The following is a 23,143-nucleotide window of genomic DNA, read 5'->3' as shown; positions in this document are numbered from 1 at the left end:
TTTTGATCTTCCGGTGTTATCCAGCTTTCCCCACGAGAACAGTAAAGCTTCCTTTACTGCACCTTCGTCACTGCACCAGTGTGAATTTTTTCCTCTTCCAACAGCGACAGTCCTTATAACCTCTGGGGAGGATTGACAATGTGGTGCGAGCTTCGTGCTGTGGACCAACACTCACTACAAACTAGGCCAAAATTGCTCAAACTAATTTTTCTAAGCTGAACAGCATTTCCTACATTACAACAGTGACTACACGCCAAAAGTACTTTGAAGCTGTAAAGTGCTTTGGGGTATCCCGAGGTCGTGAAAGGTGCTATATAAATGAAAGTTCTTTCTTTTAGTATAAGCCATTTATCATTGAATTTAAACAAACGGTGTGAAACTACCTTAAGGAGATAACCTCACATCATTTGAGCTCCATACCAGCTACAGCTTAACTTTAGTTCTGATTTTTTTTTTAAATGTTAGAGAGCTGACTGCCTGGGAGATTTGACCAGTATTCAGGTTCCTGGTGAGTGCAGCAGGATTCATGCACAAAGCTGGGTCTTCTCTGGGCAGAGTTCGATGCAGCAAGTATGACTCAGGTCTGCAGTCTCACATTCTTCAGAGCATGTACTGCTCTCAACCCTTTACCTGTAGTAATAACAACAAGCCTCAAACTTCTCCCATTGCTCATTACGTGTGGCAGATGTCTGGGAACCAATCATGCACTCGAAATGCCCAAGATCCACTTGCATGTTAAGAGCTGGAGTGAAGAATTTCACAAGTTCATCACAGCTTTTTTTTTAAAAGTTAGGAGTTAACCTGTATGAATACAAAGACTTACAAGTTCATTGCAGAGTAATTTATTTCAAATAGGATTAAGTTTCCTTCAATTTTTCTCAGTACAAAAGATTGCCTACAATTTTTCCTAATGAAAATATACAGCACTGACTGACATTTTTATGTCAAGAGTACAATAGCTTCAGTAAACTGGACAAGGCAGCTATGAAAAAATAAATAAATTAAACCAGACATCAGAAACATTTCCAAAGTGATGGCAGTTTTCTGACTGAACAAATGGCACTCAGTCTGTTTAAAAATGTAACAGGACAAATACTGAATGGAAACCTCTTCCAGTGGCACAACAGGATTGCTGAAGGTGGTTCAGGCAGGTTTGGAATGACACTTTACTGGATAATACTGCAGGTAATTCTACTGAACATCCAGTAGAACCTTCAGATGATTTTTTTTTAGCATCGTTAGGCTTTAAAAGGGATGGGGGAGGGGAAGGAAATGCAAGGTAATTGGTCCCTTCCTCACAAAGTTGGACAGATATTTAACACACACATGCCTGAAACAGTCTGTAGACTTGTTGGCATTTGGTCTCAACCCATGCTGTAGACATCGCAATTTGCCCATTTCATTGCAAAAAGGAAGAAATAGGAAAAACTACCAAAAAAAAACAAGGTCCCTTTGGTGAAGTATTTGAACATATTTCAGGCAGTTGTCGGTCAGACTGTGGCACAAGTCAGATTTCAGAGAGCCCCTCCTCCCCCACAAATACCCTGGGACAATACCATGGCAGTGTGCTTCAACCTCAACAGTAATCTCCCTATTAAACTATTGCACTAGTGTAACATTAGACACGCCCTTACCCTTATGGCCTCTCAAGATCAGGCAACTAAATTTGTAACAAATTTAAGGACATTTAAAAAAAGGGGGCTCTGTTTGAACCGTCAGTGGGCAATCTCATTTAGTATCACTGCCTGGAAAATATGGAACTTAACACTATTAAACAAGTGCCTTTTTCAAATCCAGGCAAAAAGGACACATTGCCAGAATGGATGACACTTGGCCCGTGGACTCAGGCCAGCCAGTTGAGCAGCGACAGGTGAGTATCTGATGTTGTCAGAAATATTTCCGTATGCTTAAAAATAATTAGCTGTAGCACTAGGCAAATCCTGATTTGACACGGGTACCTTGATTTCTTGCCGGCAATAGACAGGCAGACAACTAACTTACCCCGTTCAACACCTTTACGTTATACAAAATGCATACAAAAACAATGAAATTGCCACTGCAGTGATGCATCAAATCTTTTTCACAGGCAGATCAGCACTAGGCTTTGGCTAGTACAGGCTCAACTTTAAAGGGAGTCAGTACTCTTTATTGTTAAAGTAATTGACCACTTCCATTTCAGGCCAGTTTTTTTCCCTTAAGGAACATTATTTTATCATTGAAAAAAATACATCTTCCAAAAATAGAAGCAAAATATTTCAGCGACTTGGAGGCTGGTGAAAAACTAGCAAGAAGTTGGAGAACGGTCCTGGCTGGTGTGGTATTGTCACATGTAAAATACTGCACATAGGTGTAAAAAAGTGTATAAGCATACAATGAATGTGCTTGATTCAGCAGGTGGAGCTATTGAAAGAGCTGAGATTATATATAGCTAGAACGGTAATGGTCATGCAGGGACTGTACAATGAACTGGTCAGATCATACACGAATTACTGCGTTCAATTCTTGTCCGATCACAAAGAACAAATACATGAGACGGTGTAGAGAGCATGGAGGTTGATCCTTGGTGTAAAGGGGATGAGATATGAAGGCAGAGTGGAGAAGCTGAAGCTCAGTCTAGAAGGTACAGGGTTAGTGCATTCGATGCAAACTTAAATTGAGGTGGTTCTGCTCAGCATGGCCATCAGGCTGTGAGGAATGAAAAGACTTTTTAAAAGGTTGTGTTGACACCAAGAGTGGGTGGGAATCTCACTGAGGTCCATTAAAATATTACATAAGTAAGGCAAACCTGAATATCACTTCAAATTAGGGCTAGAAATTTAGGACCAGAACAGACATTTAAATTAATGAAATATAAATCTGAAACCAATATTAGGAAGGACTTCTCTACACAGAAGAGTGAAGAATCTTTGGAATCATCGGTCAGGCAGGGTAGCGGAGCCAAATACACCAGGAGCATTCAATATGCAGGTGCATGCTATAATTGGAGTTAGAGCACCAGAAGGATGAGCTAGACGTCCACCTCCCAGCCCCGACTCGCATGCACCAAGCTAAACACCAGCAAAATGCCAAATTCAGTCCCCATCTTTTCTGACCTAGTTGACCTCAAGAGGAGGGGAGGTGGAGGGGTGAGGGGGGAAAGAAAAATTCAGGGAGCCTACTACCAACTGGTCAAACAGGATTGGGCTGGGTGCAGTAGCATCCACCCCCCTCACCGTAGTTGAATAGCCCAATACTTATTGTCAAGGCATTACGTGCAAAGAATAGGCGCTTGGGTGAGGTAAAAGTGGGTGCCCAGCCCCCATGGAATCGTACCCCAGCAAGAATCAGCAGAGTCAGGTGTGTAGTGGAGAAAAAGGGGGGGAACTGAATTGGTGGGGCATGATCGAAAATTCCTCTTTAAAAAGGCAGCTAAGCAATCCAAGCCCATTGCTCATTTTTCTTATAGCCCAAAGGAGGTGGAGTTGCTGCAAAACATATTCACAATTAAGTTACACGTTAGAACTAAACTTACACTTTACACCATCGTCCAGACTGAAACGCTAAAAAAAAAAAAATGGTGAAGGTGTGATCTGGGGAAAACAAAAGGCCCACAATATCCTCACCAGGAAGACTACCTATGCTGCAAAATACATGGAGCCATTTTCCTTCTGCAACACAGTTGAAAATTGTCTTAAACGCAAGGACGGGTATATCTGGTTTTCCACCTTTTGGACCTCATTTGGAAGTAGAAGTACATGATCATTAGGAAAAAACAGGATGCTGCATACAACACGACACAAAGGCTCATGTCCACGTTGGAAAACCCTATTCCAAAAAACGAAACGGATTGTTTAAGCTCTTTCTTCAGGCTGGCTGATTCCTGGCCAAATGAAATTCTTTTCAGGTTACTATCAGCCAGATCCCCCTTTTCCGGTTTGGTCAAAGCGCTGTGTCTTGAGCTTTGGGCTAGTTTCTGGAGATTGGCTTTTTGTTCCTTGTGGCCATTTCCCAGTCGAGGTGGCACTTGTTCTTTACCCTGATTTCCATTCTTTTCCAGAGCTGCATTCGCTGCTTTGTCGGCTTGCGATGCATGGTCACTATATTTATATGAAATGTTATCCACACTGTAATGAGACTTCAAAAATGTCAGAACTTCCGTCTCCTTCCAGGTATGGAGGCCTTTGATCTCTTCATGACATGTGGGACAGCGGTTTGGTGTTGGCCATGCCACTTTAGGGAACATTGGATCCTCACTTGGAGCACCTAAGAAACCAAAAAAACACAAATCAAGAGTTATATATCGTCACAAGCACCATGTCCACAGATCATTTTGGAAATGGATGGGATTAAATCATATTTAGATTAGGCTCAAATATGAAGGTCTTCATCAGGTTTGCAGTCTTTTAGACTTTTTTTCTTCTAAAATACACATGTTAGCTAATGAATCAAAAACGTTTTAACCCTCCTTGTGCCACTGATGAGCTATCCAATCAGGATATAATCTCAATGCTAAAAGACACGAAGCAAAGAGTTCATCAAGTAGTACTGGGGTTCTGAAATAACAACAGAACACACTGGAAAAACTCAGCAGGCCAGGCAGCATCCGTGGAGAGAGAAACAGAGTTAACGTTTCAGGTCTGGTTCCCAGTTCTGACGAAAGGTCTTCGACCTGAAACGTTAACTCTGTTTCTCTCTCCACGGATGCTGCCTGGCCTGCTGAGTTTTTCCAGCGTTTTCTGTTGTTATTTCAGATTTCCAGCATCCGCAGTATTTTGCAATAGTACTGGGGTTCTGTTGGATGCATGAAGAATCATCTGCATTTGATCTCGTCACATCTAACATTTATTGCAAATTTAAGTTGGAATTCACTATCACACCCATTTTCCATTTCTTTTCTCCCTTTCATGGCCCAGAACTTGGTGTCGGGGGCTTGCCGCGTGTGCAAGCCCCCGATGTGCACTTACCCGGCGCGCCGACATCTGAAACCTGGCCCGCAGTGGATTTCCTTTCAGTGGCCCGGTTCTGATGTCGGCGCGATGTGCTTACCTGACCCAGCGGCGTAGTTAGTGCGATGTGCCGGCTGGGATCAGGTGAGCACTGTTCAGCCAATCAGGGGAGGGGAAACTTCATTCATAAGTTTGAGTGTAAGAACTGTCAAACTCATGAGAAGTACTGCACCCCAAAACACTACTTAAACTTTAAATAAAAATTTAAAAAACATCCCAATCATTAAATTAAGTATAAATAAGTTTTAAAAAATAATTTAAACAATAATTTTTTTTTTTGAAAAAAATAAATTTTTAATAAAAAGGGTCTAAAACTAAACTTACCTTATTGTAGATTCTTTAAAATAATAAACCTGTGGGAATTTTTTTTTCTAAATTGCACTAAAACACCACTTACCTGTAAAAATAAATACTTACGTGTGCTTTTTACAAGCGTAAAGACCGGAGGCCTTTACACATGCGCAAATCCCCCAAAACGGAGGAAATCCAAGATGCACGCGCTGCCCCCTACAGCGTACGCGCTAGCCTCTTCACCTCTTGGGTTAGAGGAGAGGAAATGCCGGTTTTCAGCGCATGCTGAAAACCGGCATTTCCTCCGGCCAGACGCGTGAGTACCCCTTCCGTACTCATAGAAACATAGAAGATAGGAGCAGGAGTAGGCCATTCGGCCCCTCGAGCCTGCTCCGCCATTCATTGAGATCATGGCTGATCATCCAAATTCAGTACCCGGTCCCTGCCTTCTCCCCATATCCCTTGATCCCTTTAGCCTTAAGAAATATATCCAACTCTTTCTTGAATATACTTAATGAACTGGCCTCCACCGCCCTCTGTAGCAGAGAATTCCACAGGTTCACCACTCTCTGGGTGAAGAAATTCCTCCTCATTTCAGTCCTAAATGGCTTACCCCTTATCCTTAGACTATGACCCCTGGTTCTGGACTCCCCGACCATCAGAAACATCCTTCCTGCATCTAGTCTGTCCAGGCCTGACAGAATTTTATAGGTTTCGATGAGATCCCCTCTCAATCTTCCAAACTCCAGTGAGTATAAGCCCAATCGACACAATCTCTCCTCATACGTCATTCCTGCCATCCCAGGTATCAGCCTGGTGAATCTTCGCTGCACTCCTTCCATGGCAAGAACGTCCTTCCTCAGGTAAGGCGACCAAAACTGCACACAATATTCAAGATGTGGTCTCACCAAGGCCCTGTACAACTGCAGCAAGACATCCTTGTTCTTGTACTCGAACCCTCTTGCTACGAAGGCCAACATACCATTTGCCTTCTTAACCACCTGCTGCACCTGCATGCTTACCTTCAGCGAGTGGTGTACAAGAACACCCAGGTCTCTGTGCACTTCCCCTTCTCCCAATCTATTGCCATTCAAATAATAATCTGCCTTCCTGTTTTTGCCACCAAAGTGGATAACCTCACATTTATCCACATTATCGTGCATTTGCCATGTTTCTGCCCAATCACCCAACCTCACTCGTTTGGGGAGGAATTACTGCCCCAATATTTCTACAGTACAATCACATCTCCAAATTCTGCTGAAAGCTGTATTTTCCCCATTGTTTTAAATAGGTTTCAATTCACCTCCAGTTGTCTCAGCCTCTGCATCACATATGGCATCGAAAACTAGGAGCAGGAGTCGGCCAGTCGGCCCTTCGAGCCTGCTTCGCCATTCGATATCACGGCTGGTCCTCTATCTCAATACCATATTCCTGCTCTCTCCCCATGCCCCTTGATGCCTAGATGTGTCTAGAAATCTATCTATCTCCTTCTTAAATATATTCAGTGACTTGGCCTCCACAGTCTTCTTTGGTAGAGAATTCCACAGATTCACTACGCTCTGAGGGAAGAAATTTCTCATCTCAGTCCTAAATGTCCTACCCCGTATCCTGAGACTGTAACCCCTCGTTCTAGACCCCCCAGCCAGGGGAAACATCCTCCCTGCATCCAGTCTGTCTAGCCCTGGCAGAATTTTATACTTTTCAATGAGATCCCCTCTCATTCTTCTAAACTCTAGTGAATACAGGCCGAGTCGACCCAATCTCTCCTCATACGACAGTCCTGCCATCCCAGGAATCAGCCTGGTGAACCTTCGCTGCATTCCCTCTATGACAAGTATATCCTTTCTTAGGTAAGGAGACCAAAACTGCACACACTACTCCAGGTGTGGTCTCACCAAGGCCCTGTATAACTGTAGTAAGACATCCTTGCTCCTGTACTCAAATCTTCTTGCAATGAAGGCCAACATACCATTTGCCTTCCTAACTGCTTGCTGCACCTGCATGTTTGCTTTCAGTGACTGGTGTACAAGGACACCCAGGTCCCTCTGTACATCAACAGTTCCCAATTTAAATAATACTTTGCCTTTCTGTTCTTCCTACCGAAGTGGATAACTTCACATTTATCCACGTTATACTGCATCTGCTATATATTTGCCCACTCACTCAACTTGTCTAAATCACCTTGAAGCCTATTGCATCCTCCTCACAACTCACAATCCCACCTAGTTTCATGTCGTCAGCAAACTTGGAAATATTACATTTGGTTCCCTCATCCAAATTATTGATATATATTGTGGCCTCACTGTCTAAACCTTTAATTGACCCTGACAGACAGACAGTCGGTGTCTATGAACTTTTTTTGTACTTTATGACGGCCTCATCTCTTTTTATTTATTTTTACAAACTGGCTGTAGCCACAAAACTGTTAATTTATAGGCACCGGCTTGCTGAGGATTTTTTCTGGCTTTTCTCCCCCCTCCCTTCAGCTGTAATCAGATCCAACATCCACCTGGCTGCCACTCGGATTAAAATTTACAAGCAAAGAATGGAGGGAAACAGATGGATTTCTCTTACCGTTACTATTTTCTATTCATTTCTGGGGCTGATTGAATCACAAATTTTCTGGAATGGTCATAATATTACCTAGCCAGAGAGCAGGAATCAACTAATCACATGCTCAAATTCAGCCTTGAAAAATCACTTAAGCGATGGAGGATTGAGCACCTGGACATCAGTAGCTCTCTGCATAGGGACTGTGATTTATTCTTGGTCAGAAAATCAACATTTTCACTACCCTGCGACTGGTTATGCAGAACTGCAATACTCTGGACAACAAATCATACATGCAGTAAGTTTTGGAAATTTGTTGTTGGATGTCTTGCCAGATCACTTGCCTTGTACGTCGGTAAAATTTCATCAATGCGTAACATTCACCTTTTTATAGGAGCTGTTCTCACACTGACCTGTAAGCTAATCAAATGCATACGGAGCCAAAGCAATAGGTAATGGGAGGTTGTGGGGAGGAAACCAAAAGCTTGGTCAAATAGGTAGCTTTTGAGAAGGGTCTTAAAAAGGAGAATGTGGTGAAGGGGCAGAGGCTTAGGGAGGGCATTCCAGAGCGTGGCACCGTAGCAGCTGAAGGAATAGTTGCCAATGGCGGGGTGAAGATGCTGGAGTCAGAAGGATGGCGAGTTCAGGAAGGGGGTTGCAGGGGTTGGAGGAGGCTGCAAAGATAGGGAGGGGAGAGACATGTTGAGATTTCAACACAGATGAGAATTTTACATTTGAGGCGTTAGGGGACTAAGAACCAGAAGTGAAAAGCCAGCCGGACTTTGGGATAGGGGCAGCGGAGTTCTGGTTGAGCTGAAGTTTAGAGGTTGACAGATGGAAGGCGAGCTAGCAAAGCATTGAAAGAGTCAAGTCTGGAGGTGGCAGACATGGATGAGGGCTTCAGCGACAGATGGGCGGAGGCAGGTGATGTTACGGAGGTAAAGTAGGTGGGCTTTGTGATGGAGAAGATAAGGAGGTCGGAAGCACAGCTAGGGGTCAAAAAGGACACAGAGGTCACAAACAGTCTGGCTCAGTCTGAGACAGTGGCTGGGGAGGGGGATGGAGTTGGTGGTGGGAGCTGAAGGCAATAGCTTCTTTTTTTCCCAATGCCTCAACAGCGCCAGATGTTGTCATCCATCTGAAATTGCCAGGATGTATCAGCATTAAAAAAAAGTAAAGCTCTGGTACTTAAAACTAGTCGCAAACACAAAAAGTCACACTTTCTACAGCAAAAGCAAATACTGAAATTAGATGGAACAGGCTCGAGGGGCTGAATGGTGTACAGCATTTCGATCTGTCTTTTTGCTCCATTACAAGTATTTTGAAGACTGGTTTTGAAATGCTCCTCATTGTATTTTGCACTCTCCTACTTTTCTAATGGGCTATTTTGTCTAAATTGGTTATTGTTCCAACAATAATACAGATCCTTACTAAGCTCAGGAGGTGCATGATGGACACAAGCCTTCCATCTAACAGCGACGCAGAACTGAGGAAAGTTACGGCACATGGGTAGAGCGCACGTGAAATTAATTTAACTTCAATGGAACTTGTTCTGAATGATATGGTCTATGTCTGACCCAGGGCCAAGCTACACGTCACTGCAGATCATATAAACCCCAGCACAGCATGAATCATTCCGACTCTGAAGAGCTGACCACCCACATAAATAGTAATCAATTTTCCAACCTTTAAAGGCATAAATGCAATACATTTTTATCAGCAAGAAATGGAAACCAACCCTTGTACTTGTATAACCTCACTTGCGATGAGAGAGTTATTCGCTGGAGGTGACGGTCCAGAACTCTATTTACCATTTATACCCAGGCCACAATATATGACAATATACAAGAGGCTATACTTCTACAGTGGAAGAAAGTTTTATTTATCTGAATTAATCCCTCATTGCGATGCACAATTGTGATGGTAAAGGTTATACAGGAACTTAATATAAACATAAATTCAAAATCATTGCTTTTAGAAAAAAAATTAAAGCCATTCAACTCCTGGTTTCTAAAATGAGAAAGGCTAACTGCTGAAAGTTTTATGCGTACTTAGTGCCCAAAGGTAGTCTGACAGATGCATTGTTCAGCTTTAACTGCCTCCTCTACCAGCTGTTTCTTTGAAGCCTTTTTTGTATAGGCCCTAGGCCTGGTTAACAATTCATTACAAACACAAGTAAAACAAAACCAACTGGCTCCTACTTTGTGGGCTGTGAATGCAGGATTCTCCCTTTCACTGGTTACTGGTCGACAGATGACAGGTTGTGTGTCATAACTCTCCAGAGAAGGGGTGTGGGGGGGGGGGGTGGGGGGGTAGGGAGGAAAGGACTGGATTTCAAAATGTGACCATCTCTCGGGTACCACAGCGACTTCGCACTTGATGTCTCCAAACAATTAGTTATAAAAACACAAGGGACATGCAAGTCCTGCACTGCTTATAGAGGGCAAAAATAAAATAAAATAAACGATAGAACACAGCTGTCTGGTAGGACTTAGCCTACATATCCTCCACCCCACACAAAAGAGACTGCTATTCAGTTGCATGGGCAGAAGCACACAAGTAGCCACTACAAGTCGACCAGTGTAGCTGCAGCTGCAGAGCACAATTAATTTGTGCACACCCCTGCTGTGGTGTTATTGTACGTTTGTCAGTATCAATCATTGTTCTCACCATTTGGCCTTGTGTTAGTAAATGGGACCCATTTTATGGATCATTACACAGGCTTGGGTATTCAGTATATGGTATAGATAGGGAAAAATATATATGGAATAAACTGCAGCAACAAAGCCTGAACGGACAGGCCACGCTGCCCTCGAAGGGTGGCCCTTCACAAAACGAAGACAACCCATCTGTATTGGGCTGCAATAATTCAGAAATCCGCGTTTCAGAAGTTGCCCTTTCCTTTCTGTTTCGACATTAGCAAAACAGCACTTAACAGTCCACTTGCATTCAAGTGGTAATTGAATACAACTCATAGACAATGACCTCACTCAACAATGGAGATGCAGAACAAAACCCGCAATTTACATATTACATGTTTACAACACCACAGTATGTGCACGCAGCCAGGTTAAGTAAATCATCGCAATTCCTTAATTGAAATTTCCCCGATTATTCAAAAAAGAAAAAAAAAATGTTGGTTACGTGACAAAAGAAAAAAATTTATAACCTGAATAAATTAACAGCGCAACCTCGCAGCACATGTGGTTGGATAGCAAAACTCTCCACAGAATGAAATCACAATCATACAGCACAGAAGGAGGCCGTTCGGCCCAGTGTGTGCTGGAAAGGCAGAAAACAAATCTGTTCAGACTAAACTGCGTTATCACAATAGGCACTGGAGATTGTGTACGTGTTTCCTGTTGATTTAATCAAGACGTGCTTGCTGGAACAGTTACTTTGTGTTTACCTGGTGAATTCCAGTAAGCCTTTGCATCAGAAGATCGGTTGCGTTACATTATTGATAAGCCACCTCGCTCCTCTCCTGTGTGTGTTTATAACAGAGGGAGCAAGGGCAATATCTGGAAGAGCGACTTCAAGAAAAGAAGCTGGCTTTGCTAAAGTGATCATCCTGCCATTTACACTTCATCTAGAGTCATCTTTTGTTTCTTAACTTGTTCCATTACCATCTCCTATCGCCTCGCACCATCATCCCTTTTGTCTCTTAATCTCTCCTGCCTTCCAGCCTATCACAGACCTTCCCTCCCCGCTCTCCCCTTTTCCTGCCCCTGCACTTGCTTAAAAATCTGTTACATCTCCAACTTTTTCCAGTTGACGAAGGATCATTGACCTGAAACGTTAACTGTTTCTCTCTACAGATGCTGCCCGACCTGCTGAGTAGTTTCCAGCATTTACTGTTTTTATTTCAGATTTCCAGCATCCACAGTATTTTGCTTTTGCTAAAGTGATTATTGGCTTCCTCTCCTCCCAGCCGTTTATTGGTTTGCCTCTCAGCTCGCTTCTTTGAACTTCCATTCTTATGAGATTTCGCCATCGGCTAGAAAATAAAACGCACTGTGCATACGCAATGCGCCCACACGGGGCAGCATGTATAGACTGTGCCACACCTGTCAAATGGGGCAGCATGTAGAGTGTGCCACACCTGTCAAATGGGGCAGCATGTATAGAGTGTGCCACACCTGTCAAATGGGGCAGCATGTAGAGTGTGCCACACCTGTCAAATGGGGCAGCATGTAGAGTGTGCCACACCCGTCAAATGGGGCAGCATGTAGAGTGTGCCACACCCGTCAAATGGGGCAGCATGTATAGAGTGTGCCACACCCGTCAAATGGGGCAGCATGTATAGAGTGTGCCACACCCGTCAAATGGGGCAGCATGTAGAGTGTGCCACACCCGTCAAATGGGGCAGCATGTATAGAGTGTGCCACAGCCGTCAAAAAGGACACCAGCTGCCAACTGCGTGGGGGCCAGTTATATAACCGGTGCTACTCAAAACCTGTACAGTGCAATGGAGGGCTGGAAACCCCGAGTTACACTGGGGATTCCTGGGTTGCTCTCTTCCTAGGGAGACTGTAGCTCACAAGTTTGCTCAGAGCTCCATCGATCAACGCCTGAAAGCAGATTAGATTTTTTGATGTTAGCTGGCCTAGAGGCTTTCTCCCAACATCAGAACTGAAGCTTGAAAAGTTCCCAGCTGAATCAATGGGCAGCCAGGGAAATTGTTCCTGCACTGGCCTGCAGTTATATTGCGGCAGGGACGAAACTCTCAGTTTCACATCTTGCGCACTTCAGGTGATTTCAAAAACTGCACTTCACAGGTTGCATCAATGCAAAATTGCAAGTGCAAGTCATGCATAAGAACAGTCGATTAAAGTGCTGCCCTTGCTAGAATTTCTACTGAAATAAGTCAATTCAAAACTTCCAGTTTTGTTTGCCCAGGTCACTTTCAAAACCACGAGAGGGGACCATGGTTTGGGAGAGGTTAGCTGTTATGGAGCAGCAGAAAGACAGTTCCTCAGTCAGATGGGCAGGTCCTTGGAATGACTGACCCGTATGCACTTGCCACTATTGTGTGAATGCAGAACCCAACTAGGAAAGACTACCTTTCGGACTGGTCCACAAGATGCGGCAACACACTAGGGCACAAGGCCCGTGGCTCAGTGGGCAGCACCCTCGCCTGAGTCAGAAGGTTGTGGGTTCAAGCCCCACTCCAGGACTTGAGTTCAAAAATCCAGGCTGATGTTCCAGTGCAGTACTGAGGGAGCGCTGCATTGTCAGAGGTGCCATCTTTCAGATGAGACGTTAAACCAAGGTCCTGTCTGCTCTCTCAGGTGGACATAAAAGATCCAATGGCACTATTTCGAAGAAGAGCAGGGGAGTTCTCCCTGGTGTCTTGGCCAATATTTATCCCTCAACCAACATCACTAAAAAAAAAAGCAGATTATCTGGACATTATCACATCACTGTTTGTGGGAGTTTACTGTGCGCAAACTGGCTGCCGCGTTTCCTACATTACAACAGTGACTACACTTCAAAAAGTACTTAATTGGCTGTAAAGCATTTGGGATGTCCGGTGGTTGTGAAAGGCACTATATAAATGCGAGTCTTTCTTTTTCTTTCACCTCATCACAAGCCAAACAGAAATTCACTGTTGCAAGTTCCACAATTCCAATAAACCCCCTGCCCCAGCAGGAGAAGAAATGGGGAGGGGAAGAAAGATTGCAGACTGCCACAGGGAAATGAGTCAGCAGCCCCGGAGAAGGCAGAGGATAAAGGGCGCGGGAGGCAGAGGACAGCGGACCTGAAGGGAGTCGGCAGCCCCGGAGAAGGCAGAGGATAAAGAGCGCGGGAGGCAGAGGACAGCGGACCTGAAAGGAGTCGGCAGCCCCGGAGAAGGCAGAGGATAAAGAGCGCGGGAGGCAGAGGACAGCAGACCTGAAAGGAGTCGGCAGCCCCAGAGAAGGCAGAGGATAAAGAACGCGGGAGGCAGAGGACAGCGGACCTGAAAGGAGTCGGCAGCCCCGGAGAAGGCAGAGGATAAAGAGCGTGGGAGGCCGAGGACAGCGGACCTGAAAGGAGTCGGCAGCCCCGGAGAAGGCAGAGGATAAAGAGCGCGGGAGGCCCAGGACCCTTATTTAAAAAGGGTAGTAGGCAGAAGGCTGGAAACTATAGACCTGTTAGCCTAACATCTGTGGTTGGTAAAATGTTAGAGTCCATTATTAAAGAGACAGTAACGGGATATTTGGATAAACATAATTTAATAGGACAAAGTCAGCATGGTTTTATGAAGGGGAAGTCATGTTTGACAAATTTGCTTGAGTTCTTTGAGGAAGTAACATACAGGGTGGATAAAGGGGAACCAGTGGACGTAGTGTATTTAGACTTCCAAAAGGCATTTGACAAGGTGCCACACAAAAAATTATTGCTCAAGATAAAAAAATCACGGGATTGGGGGTAATATTCTGGCATGGGTGGAGGATTGGCTATTTAACAGAAAGCAGAGAGTTGGGATAAATGGTTCATTCTCAGACTGGCAATCAGTAACTAGTGGTGTTCGCAGGGGTCAGTGCTGGGTCCCCAACTCTTTACAATCTATATTAACGATTTGGAGGAGGGGACCGAGTGTAACATATCAAAGTTTGCAGATGATACAAAGATGGGAGGGAAAGTAGTGAGTGAGGAGGACATAAAAAACGTGCAAAGGGACATAGACAGGCTAAGTAAGTGGGCAGAGATTTGGCAGATGGAATACAATACTGGAAAGTGTGCGGTTATGCACTTTGGCAGGAAAAAATCATAGAGCAAGTTATTATCTTAATGGCAAGAAACTGGAAAGTACTGTAGTACAAAGGGATCTGGGGGTCCTGGTGCACGAAACTCAAAGAGTTAGTATGCAGGTGCAGCAAGTGATCAAGAAGGCCAATGGAATGTTGGCTTTTATTGCTAGGGGGATAGAATATAAAAACAAGGAGGTATTGCTGCAGTTGTACAAGGTATTGGTGAGACCACACCTGGAATACTGCATACAGTTTTGGTGTCCATACTTAAGAAAAGACATACTTGCTCTCAAGTCAGTACAAAGAAGGTTCACTCGGTTAATCCCGGGGATGAGGGTGTGGACATTTGAGGAGAGGTTGAGTAGATTGGGACTCTACTCATTGGAGTTCAGAAGAATGAGAGGCGATCTTATTGAAACATAAGATTGTGAAGGGGCTTGATTGGGTGGATGCGGTGAGGATGTTCCCAATGATGGGTGAAACTAGAACTAGGGGGCATAATCTTAGAATAAGGGGCTGCTCTTTGAAAACTGAGATGAGGAGAAACTTCTTCACTCAGAGGGTAGTAGGTCTGTGGAATTTGCTGCCCCAGAAAGCTGTGGAAGCTACATCATTAAATAAATTTAAAACAGAAATAGAGTGTTTCCTAGAAGTAAAGGGAATTAGGGGTTACGGGGAGCGGGCAGGAAATTGGACACGAGTCTAGGTTCGGAACGGTCATGGCCCTGTGGGTAGCGGAGCGGGCCCAGGGGCCGTGTAGCCTGGTCCTGCTCCTACTTCTTGTGTTCTAATTCTGTGTTAGATTTCAGGAGATGGTTCTAGTCACAGGGATTAGCGGAGACCTCGGGAACAGGCTGCCAGCTAGGAGTCCTTCAAGAGTAAATTGGGCCTGTTCCTGGCTGGGGTGGAGATCACCTCTTACAGAAGGTAAGTACTGTAGGAAATACAGGGACAGAGTGATCTCCTAGACGGGTCGGAGAGAAATTTCCCAGATTTTTTCTCCCAAATTGGCCATTGGGTTTTTTATCTGGTTTTTTGCCTCTCCCGGGAGATCACATGGGTTCGGGTGGGATGGAGAGTGATAGCAGATTTCAGGTTAGGATCAGATCAGCCATGATCTTATTGAATGGTGGAGCAGGCTCGAGGGGCCGATTGGCCTACTCCTGCTCCTATTTCTTATGTTATGTGTCCTGCTTTGTACAAGTTTGCCCCAAACAACTATGGCAGTGATAAGGAGAAAGGAAGCGAGAAACAGGCAAGCAGGCTCTGTGCACCTCCCGGTGGCTGGATTTCGGCTGCACAGTTTTCCCCCCAAAGTTTTATTTCCTTAATTCTTAGTATTAGATAAGCCGTGGATTCATTTAACGCTACTTTAAAATACAGGGAATCACAGAAGAAATCACAGAAGAAACCCCACAGTGCAGATAGAGGCCATTTCGGCCCATCGAGCCTGCACTGACACATATCCCACCCTATCCCCGTAACCCCACGTATTTAATCCCCCTAACACTAAGGGTCAATTTATCATAGCCAATCAACCTAACCCACACATCTTTGGACTGTGGGAGGAAACCGGAGCACCCGGAGGAAACCCACGCAAACACGGGGAGAATGTGCAAACTCCACACAGACAGTCACCCGAGGCCGGATTCGAACCCAGGTCCCTGGCGCTGTGAGGCAACAGTGCTAACCACTATGCCACCGTGCTGTGAATGTAGACAAGTTGCTGTTTTCGTTCAATGGTCTCAACATTAACCAAGCCATTCAATTCAAATCAAATCTTTGAATTCTAAAGATCTTCTGGTAAAGGTGGACATATCCCTACAGAGTTAACATTCTGGCTCATCCACGGTAAAAACACAATCTGCTATTTTATTACGATGTCAGCCTTGTAGTGTTTTGGACGTCAGAGCTGTTGGTTTTCTAACCAGTCACATTTTTCCATGTTAGTAAAACAGCTGAACGACTGGATTGCTCAGTAACACAAGGTCAGGATGGTCTAAAGGAGCACTTGGGAACTATTTCTGAAATTGGTTTTCAGGATGTGGGCGATGCTGGTAAGGCCACATTAATTGCCCATCCCTCGTTGTCCTGAGAAGGTGGTGGTGGGCCTTCTCCTTGAATCGCTGCAGTCCGCGTGATAATGATGCTCGGTGAAGAACTCCAGGATTTTGACCCAGTGACAATGAACGAATGGCAACAGATGTCAAAGCCAGGATTGGTGTGTGACTTGATTTTTGGGGGGGGGGCGGGGGGGAGGGTGATGGTTTGTTTTGCCTCAGTTGCAGTTACACTGCGGCCGTGAGAGACTACCACCTCCTGATGGTCTCTCACCCAAAGCAAACTCCAGACACCTTAATGTCATTTATACTGCACCTTCTGTATCAGTGATAATGACGCTACTTCTTCGAGATACAAAGTGTGCAGTATACCCACTCCATAGAAGTGCAAGCTTTCCAATTGGTTCATTCTGAATTGCCCAACATTTCTTTTTGAAGTGTCAGCCGTGGCTCAGTGGGCAGCACTCTCGCTGGAGTCAGAAGGTTGTGGGTTCAAGCCCCATTCCAGAGACTTGAGCACAAAAATCTAGATTGGCACTCCAGTGCAGTGCTGAGGGAGTGCTGCCCTGTCAGAGATGCCTTCTTTCGCATGAGACGTTAAGCCGAGGCCCCGTCTGCTATCAGTTGGACGTAAAAGATCCTGTGGCACTATTTCAAAGAAGAGCAGGGGAGTTCTCCCCGGTGTCCTGGCCAATATTTATCCCTCAACCAACATCACTAAAAACAGATTAACTGGTCATTGTCACATTGTTGTTTGCGGGACCTTGCTGTGTGCAAATTGGCTGCCACCTTTCCTACATTACAACTTCAATGTTACTTAATTAGCTGTAAAGTGCTTTGGGATGTCCGGAGGTTGTGAAAGGCGTTATATATAAATCCAAGTTTTTTTTTTTTTTTTTAGTGTGGGGGTTCAGCCACTTCATTATAGGAATTCTGGAACCCACACATTCCATTTATTTCAAATGTATAAACACCCAGTCATTGGCTACCGTTAAACATTACTGCAACACAATCTGCGGTGCATACACTAGAAGCATCAAATCAACTCTTCTCTTACCTGCCAGTCTGCTGTTCACTTCATTGTGGCTTTTCCATAGCCAGAGAATGGCACCATCCAGTGTCTCCACTTTATCCACAGATTCTTTTGCCATCTCTTCAAAGTGCTGTGCGCAATCCCTGCAGCCGAAGAAATGTTGAACGTATCTTCTGATAACCTGTAGAACTACTTGAGGGCCGTCAAAACCTAGACAGAAAAAAAAGTTTTTAGCAGCAAGAAAATGCCAATATATGCACCAGTCACTTTTTGATAGATCACCACCTAACCTTCGCAACACCCCATAATCCTTTCTCCCTCCAAAAGTACATTTAGCAGCCTAGTGAACTCATTTATACTGACTGGTACCACAGTATAAACTGGTCACCATTTAGCTGAGAGTTATGCTCAACTTTCCTTTTTGCTTTAATAACTAATTTTCAAACTTGGCTCCTCTGGTATTTGAACCTTTCACCACAATGAATTATTTGCCTGATTCAACTTTGCCAATTCATCCAAAGCGAAAACCTCAGTTTCCACTTTTCACGAAAAGGATAAACCCAATGTTAAATTCTAAGCAAATAGCATAAGTCCACACATTGTCAGTTGCCTTTGCACAGCTTTAATTTTAATAAAACCCTACTTTTAAAGGCTTCCTTGGAACTATTCTTATCCCTTTCCTTAGCTACTTGAAGGAAAGGTTGCATGTGACACAATGGAAAGTTGTCCCATTCTCAGCATCCTCTATCATACTTTGCCAAAAATATAACCCTCAATAGGAAGACAGGACTGCTAACACTAAGGATACAACAGGCCAATATACAGGAAGTAATACTCCACAGCATCATTCTGCTGGCTGGATAGTCTCAACAGTCACACCACTGCTACATGATTAGGGAGTTGTGAATAGACATTTACTGACGGCATCTAGTAAATAAAAGGCAAGTTATCGCTCTATAAAAGACTCTGAACCATTATTAATATTCAAAGTATTTTTATGGCAAGCACCAAAGGTGAGCTCTTTCCATGGCCAAATAAAAGGCTTGGGATATAGAATAATACAGCACAGGAGGCCATTCGGTCTATCGTGCCTGTGCCAGCTCTTTGAAAAAGAGCTATCCAATTGTCCCACTCCCATGCTCTCTCCATAGCCCTGCAAATTTTTCCCTTTCCAAGTGTTTATCCAATTCAATAAGATCATGGCTGATCTTCGACCTCAACTCCACTTTCCCGCCCAATCCCCATATCCCTCGAGCATCCACAGCCCTCTGGGGTAGAAAATTCCAAAGATTCACAACCTTCTGAGTGAAGAAATTCCATCTCATCTCAGTCCTAAATGGCTGACTAATTGGCTTATCTTGAAACTATGCCCGCAGTTCTAGGCTCTCCAGCCAGGGGGAAACAGCCGGTCAAGCCCCCTCAGAATATTGAATGAGATCACCTCTCATTCGTCTAAACTCCAGAAGGTATAGGCCCAATCTACTCAATCTCCTAATAAGACAATCCTCTCATCCCAAGGATCAATCTAGTGAACCTTCGTTGCACCCCTTAGGTACGGAGACCAAAACTGCACAAGTACTCCAGGATGTGGTCTCACAGAGGCCCTGTACAATTGCAGCAAGACTTCCTTACTCTTGTACTCCAACCCCCTTGTAATAAAGGTTAACGTACCATTTGCCTTTCTAATTGCTTGCTGTACCTGCATGCTAACTTTGTGTTTCGTGTACAAGGACACCTAAACCTCTCTGAACACCAATATTTATGAGTTTCTCACTGTTTAAAAAATATTTTGTTTTTCTATTCTTCCTACCAAAGTGAATAACCTCACATTTCCCTACATTATACTCCATCTGCCACCTTATTGCCCACTCACTTTACTGATCTATATCCCTTTACAGCAATTTTACGTCCTCCTCACACTTACTTTCCCACCTAACTTTATAGTGTGTGTGTTGGAAATGCCTGCGTGTTTTTTTTGGTCAGAGACTTATTCTCGAGAAGCCTTGGCCTAGAGTTCATGTGCATTCCCAGACCCTTAGCTAAACATATTCATGCTATCAGCGTACAGCTTCCTTCTGGAATGTAATATACAACAATAAGGCTAGTCATTCACAGGGCGTGCCAGGATTTACTGTAAGCCCCAGCCCATCCAATGCAAAATTAGTGAGAACAAAATTCTAAGAAATTATTAGAACAGTGAAAGCAAACAATTTGTTTTGTATGAAGCACCAAAAACAGAGAACACGAACTGCAACTTCTTGCAGTATTTTTCCTCAAGAAGTCCTAAATAAGAACATAAGACATAGGAGCAGGAGTCGGCCCTTCGAGCCTGCTCCGCCATTTAATGAGATCATGGCTGATCTTCTGCCTCAACTCCATTCACCGGCCGTATCGCCATATCCCTTGATGCCCTTACTAGTCAGAAATTTATCGACTTCTGTTTTGAATATACCCAATGACTGAGCCTCCACAGCCCTCTGGGGTAGAGAATTCCAAAGATTCACCACCGTGTGAAGAAATTTCTTCTCATCTCAGTCCGGAATGGCCTACCCTTTATCTTGAGGCTGTGGCCCCTGGTTCTAGACTCCCCAGCTAAGGGAAACATTCTCCCAGCATCCACCCTATCAAGCCCTGTAATAATTTTGTATGCTTCAATGAGATCCCATCTCATTCTTCTGAATTCAAGAGAATACAGGCCCAGTTTACTCAATCTCTTCTCATACGACAGTCCCGCCATCACAGTTAACCAATTTTGTTTAAGCTAAAATTAATAGATTTACTTATAATAGATAGTATACAGAAGCAGTAAATAAGTTAAAGTAGAGACTCAGTATAAATTGTTTCAAAACAAGAAAGTAATCGTCGGAAATCCTTCTAGCTCTTTTCACGAGCTACAGACCAAGTGTCTAATGCATGGCCCTTGGGAGGGGACCTCACACTGAGCTAGTTAGCCCCCTCATGTGGTACAAATAATGCGAAGCAGGGAACTGGGAATTCTCAGTTACATGGCTAAATTTACTTTGACGTTTAAGCAGGTCCATTTGCTGATCAAACTGTTCCTTCTCAATGGTCTGGCAGACAATTAAGATGTTAATCATTTTTAACACTTGGCTAAGATGTGAACCGTGTCTCCTAGCCCTTTGATTTGCTTTTATTAGCCGACAACATCAAAACCACAATCTTTCCACTGACTGGCATGAGCTGAAATTAGCATATAAAATACCTACTGATCTTTATAAGATCAATAATGTGATCAGCTTGGGTCTGAAGACTATGGGACTTAAAAACTTGATTGTGGTTCTCATGGCGCAGATACAGTGAACCTCCCTTAGATATAGAAAGAATGGGATATACTCAGCAGGTAGAGATGGACCATGTAAAAGGTAAGGGAGGGGCAAAAGATTTGAAGTGAAATCTGCTCCTGCTCTTAGCTAGAGCAGTGCTGTCCAATGGCAACTGCTGACTAGCCACAGGGACCCGTTTTAGCCACATGCACCAATTGTAGTAGTAAACGCCTTACGCACACAGGTAAACGTACTTCATGGGCAGGAATTTAACTCAGGAGTCGGGTAGGAGGCGGGACTACAACTTTCGGGGTTGTAGTCACACCTCCATCAAGATGCGGCCAATCCACGCGATTTTAACTTGATTGACCTTGTTGAGCCCACCCAGCGGACTCAGCAGGCCAATTAAGGGCCACCCGGCAACAGGTGATGTCACAGATTGACATTTCATCTGTCAAGAGGTTTTGACAGATGAAATATCAGCGTTTCACAGCTGTTTGAAGCTGTCAAACACCGATAGTCTTACTTCTAACCTGAGTCCTTCTCCACAGACTCAGTTAGAAATCGCTCCTGCACAGAAAGCTGCAGGCTGTCACTTTTGACAGTTCGCAGCCATTCTGCTTTCCGTGCTGGTGAGATGAAGGACTCCCGAGACCTAAAGGAAGGAAGGCTGAAAAGGTAAGAAAAGGTAATTTACACTTCTTTAATAACTTTAGACACACCAAACACACTTACCTTTGCACTCATGCACACATCACTCACTTGAACACCGACATCTCGACCCCTCCAAGTCCTTCAACCCAACGGCCCGCCTCCTCTAACTTGGCGTGGTTTGGAGCCGTCGGGAATCCCACACTTCAACCTTCAAAATAGGGATTAGGCTAAAAACTGCCTGTTAACTACCTGTTAACAGGCAGTTAATTGGCACTAATCCCTTCCCGCCTCGGGTAGGCGGGTCGGGTATCTGCCTCCTTTGAAGCTGGCATGGAGGCAGGTTTGGGTGCGGGATGGGGTCGGGACCCCTGATTTCGGGATTTTAGCCCCCCACGCCTCCAATCCCGACTCCATGACACAATGAAAATCCTGCCCCATGTGTCTATAATTTACTTAAGCTTCTGCCCCCATTCAGTAACCAAGGAAGCAAGGCACTCAACAATCAAAAAACATTCACACACTCTGCTTTTCGCCATACCATTTTACTAACAAATGCAGGAAAAGGATAAAGTCCACATGCATACACTGTGCAAATACAAATGTTGAGATCAGATGCTCAACGATGGTGTCTATTACTCATTTTTTAATTTATTAATCAGAATTGCAATTAGTCACATCTGGATTCCCAATTAACCACATGTGGCTAATGTATTGGACAACACAGATCTAGTGAAATTTTATTAATTTTGCTTCAAAATTTCCAACCCTGCCATACCTTTGTGGTCCATCTCCAAATTTTCCCTCCCCTTCCTGGAATTTTCTATCTCTAAGGATAAGTAGGCTGTCCAATGACATCGATTACAAGTTCACCGACTCCCATAACTACCTGGATTATACTTCTTCCCACCCCGTTTTTTGTAAAGACTTCATTTCCATCTCCCAGTTTCTCTCTCATCTGCTCCGATACAGCCACTTTCCACACCAGAGCTTCGAAAACATTTTTCCCCTCAGCAGAGGATTGCCCTCCACCGTGGTTGACAGAGCCCTCGACAGAGTCTGACCCCATTCCGTGTGTTTGCCCTCACTCCTTCCCTTCTCGGAACCCATCATCTTCCACCCCTCCAACCCCCAATTTTGACAGATCATTTTCTGCCATTTCCGCCACCTCAATGCTATTCCATCACCAAATACACAAGTGTCAACAGTGGCTCAGTTGATAGCACTCTCGCTAATGAATCAGAAGATTGTGGGTTCAATGCATGCGAGGGAGTGCTGCACTGTCAGAGGTGCAGTCTTTTGGATGAAATGTTACTCAACACCATCCAGGATAAAGCAGCCCGCTTGATTGGCACCCCATCTACCACCTTAAACATTCACTCCCTCCACCATGGCTGCAGTGTGCCATCTACAAGATGCACTGCAGCAACTCGCCAAGGCTTCTTCGGCAGCACCTCCCAAACCCGCGACCTCTTCCACCTAGAAGGACAAGGGCAGCAGGCGCATGGGAACACCACCACCTCCAAGTTCCCCTCCAAGTCACACACCATCC

The 23,143-nt window shown here is 44.4% G+C and overlaps 1 protein-coding gene across 1 annotated transcript in view; it reads right to left on the bottom strand.

Moving 5' to 3' along the window:
* Window positions 1–826: 826 nt before the first annotated feature.
* LOC147101644 (sulfhydryl oxidase 2-like) overlaps window positions 827–23,143 on the bottom strand; it is a 95,402-nt gene continuing 73,085 nt past the window's right edge. The window contains 2 exon segments of the mRNA XM_085965374.1: window positions 827–4,242; window positions 17,681–17,866. Coding sequence (XP_085821500.1) covers window positions 3,671–4,242; window positions 17,681–17,866 — 758 coding nt within the window. The 3' untranslated portion in view covers window positions 827–3,670.

This window comes from Somniosus microcephalus, chromosome 23 (assembly GCF_052327205.1).
Source record: "Somniosus microcephalus isolate GS21.2 chromosome 23, FLI_Smic_1.0, whole genome shotgun sequence".
Taxonomy (NCBI): Eukaryota; Metazoa; Chordata; class Chondrichthyes; order Squaliformes; family Somniosidae; genus Somniosus; species Somniosus microcephalus.
This window is presented reverse-complemented; position numbering and strand designations above follow the sequence as displayed.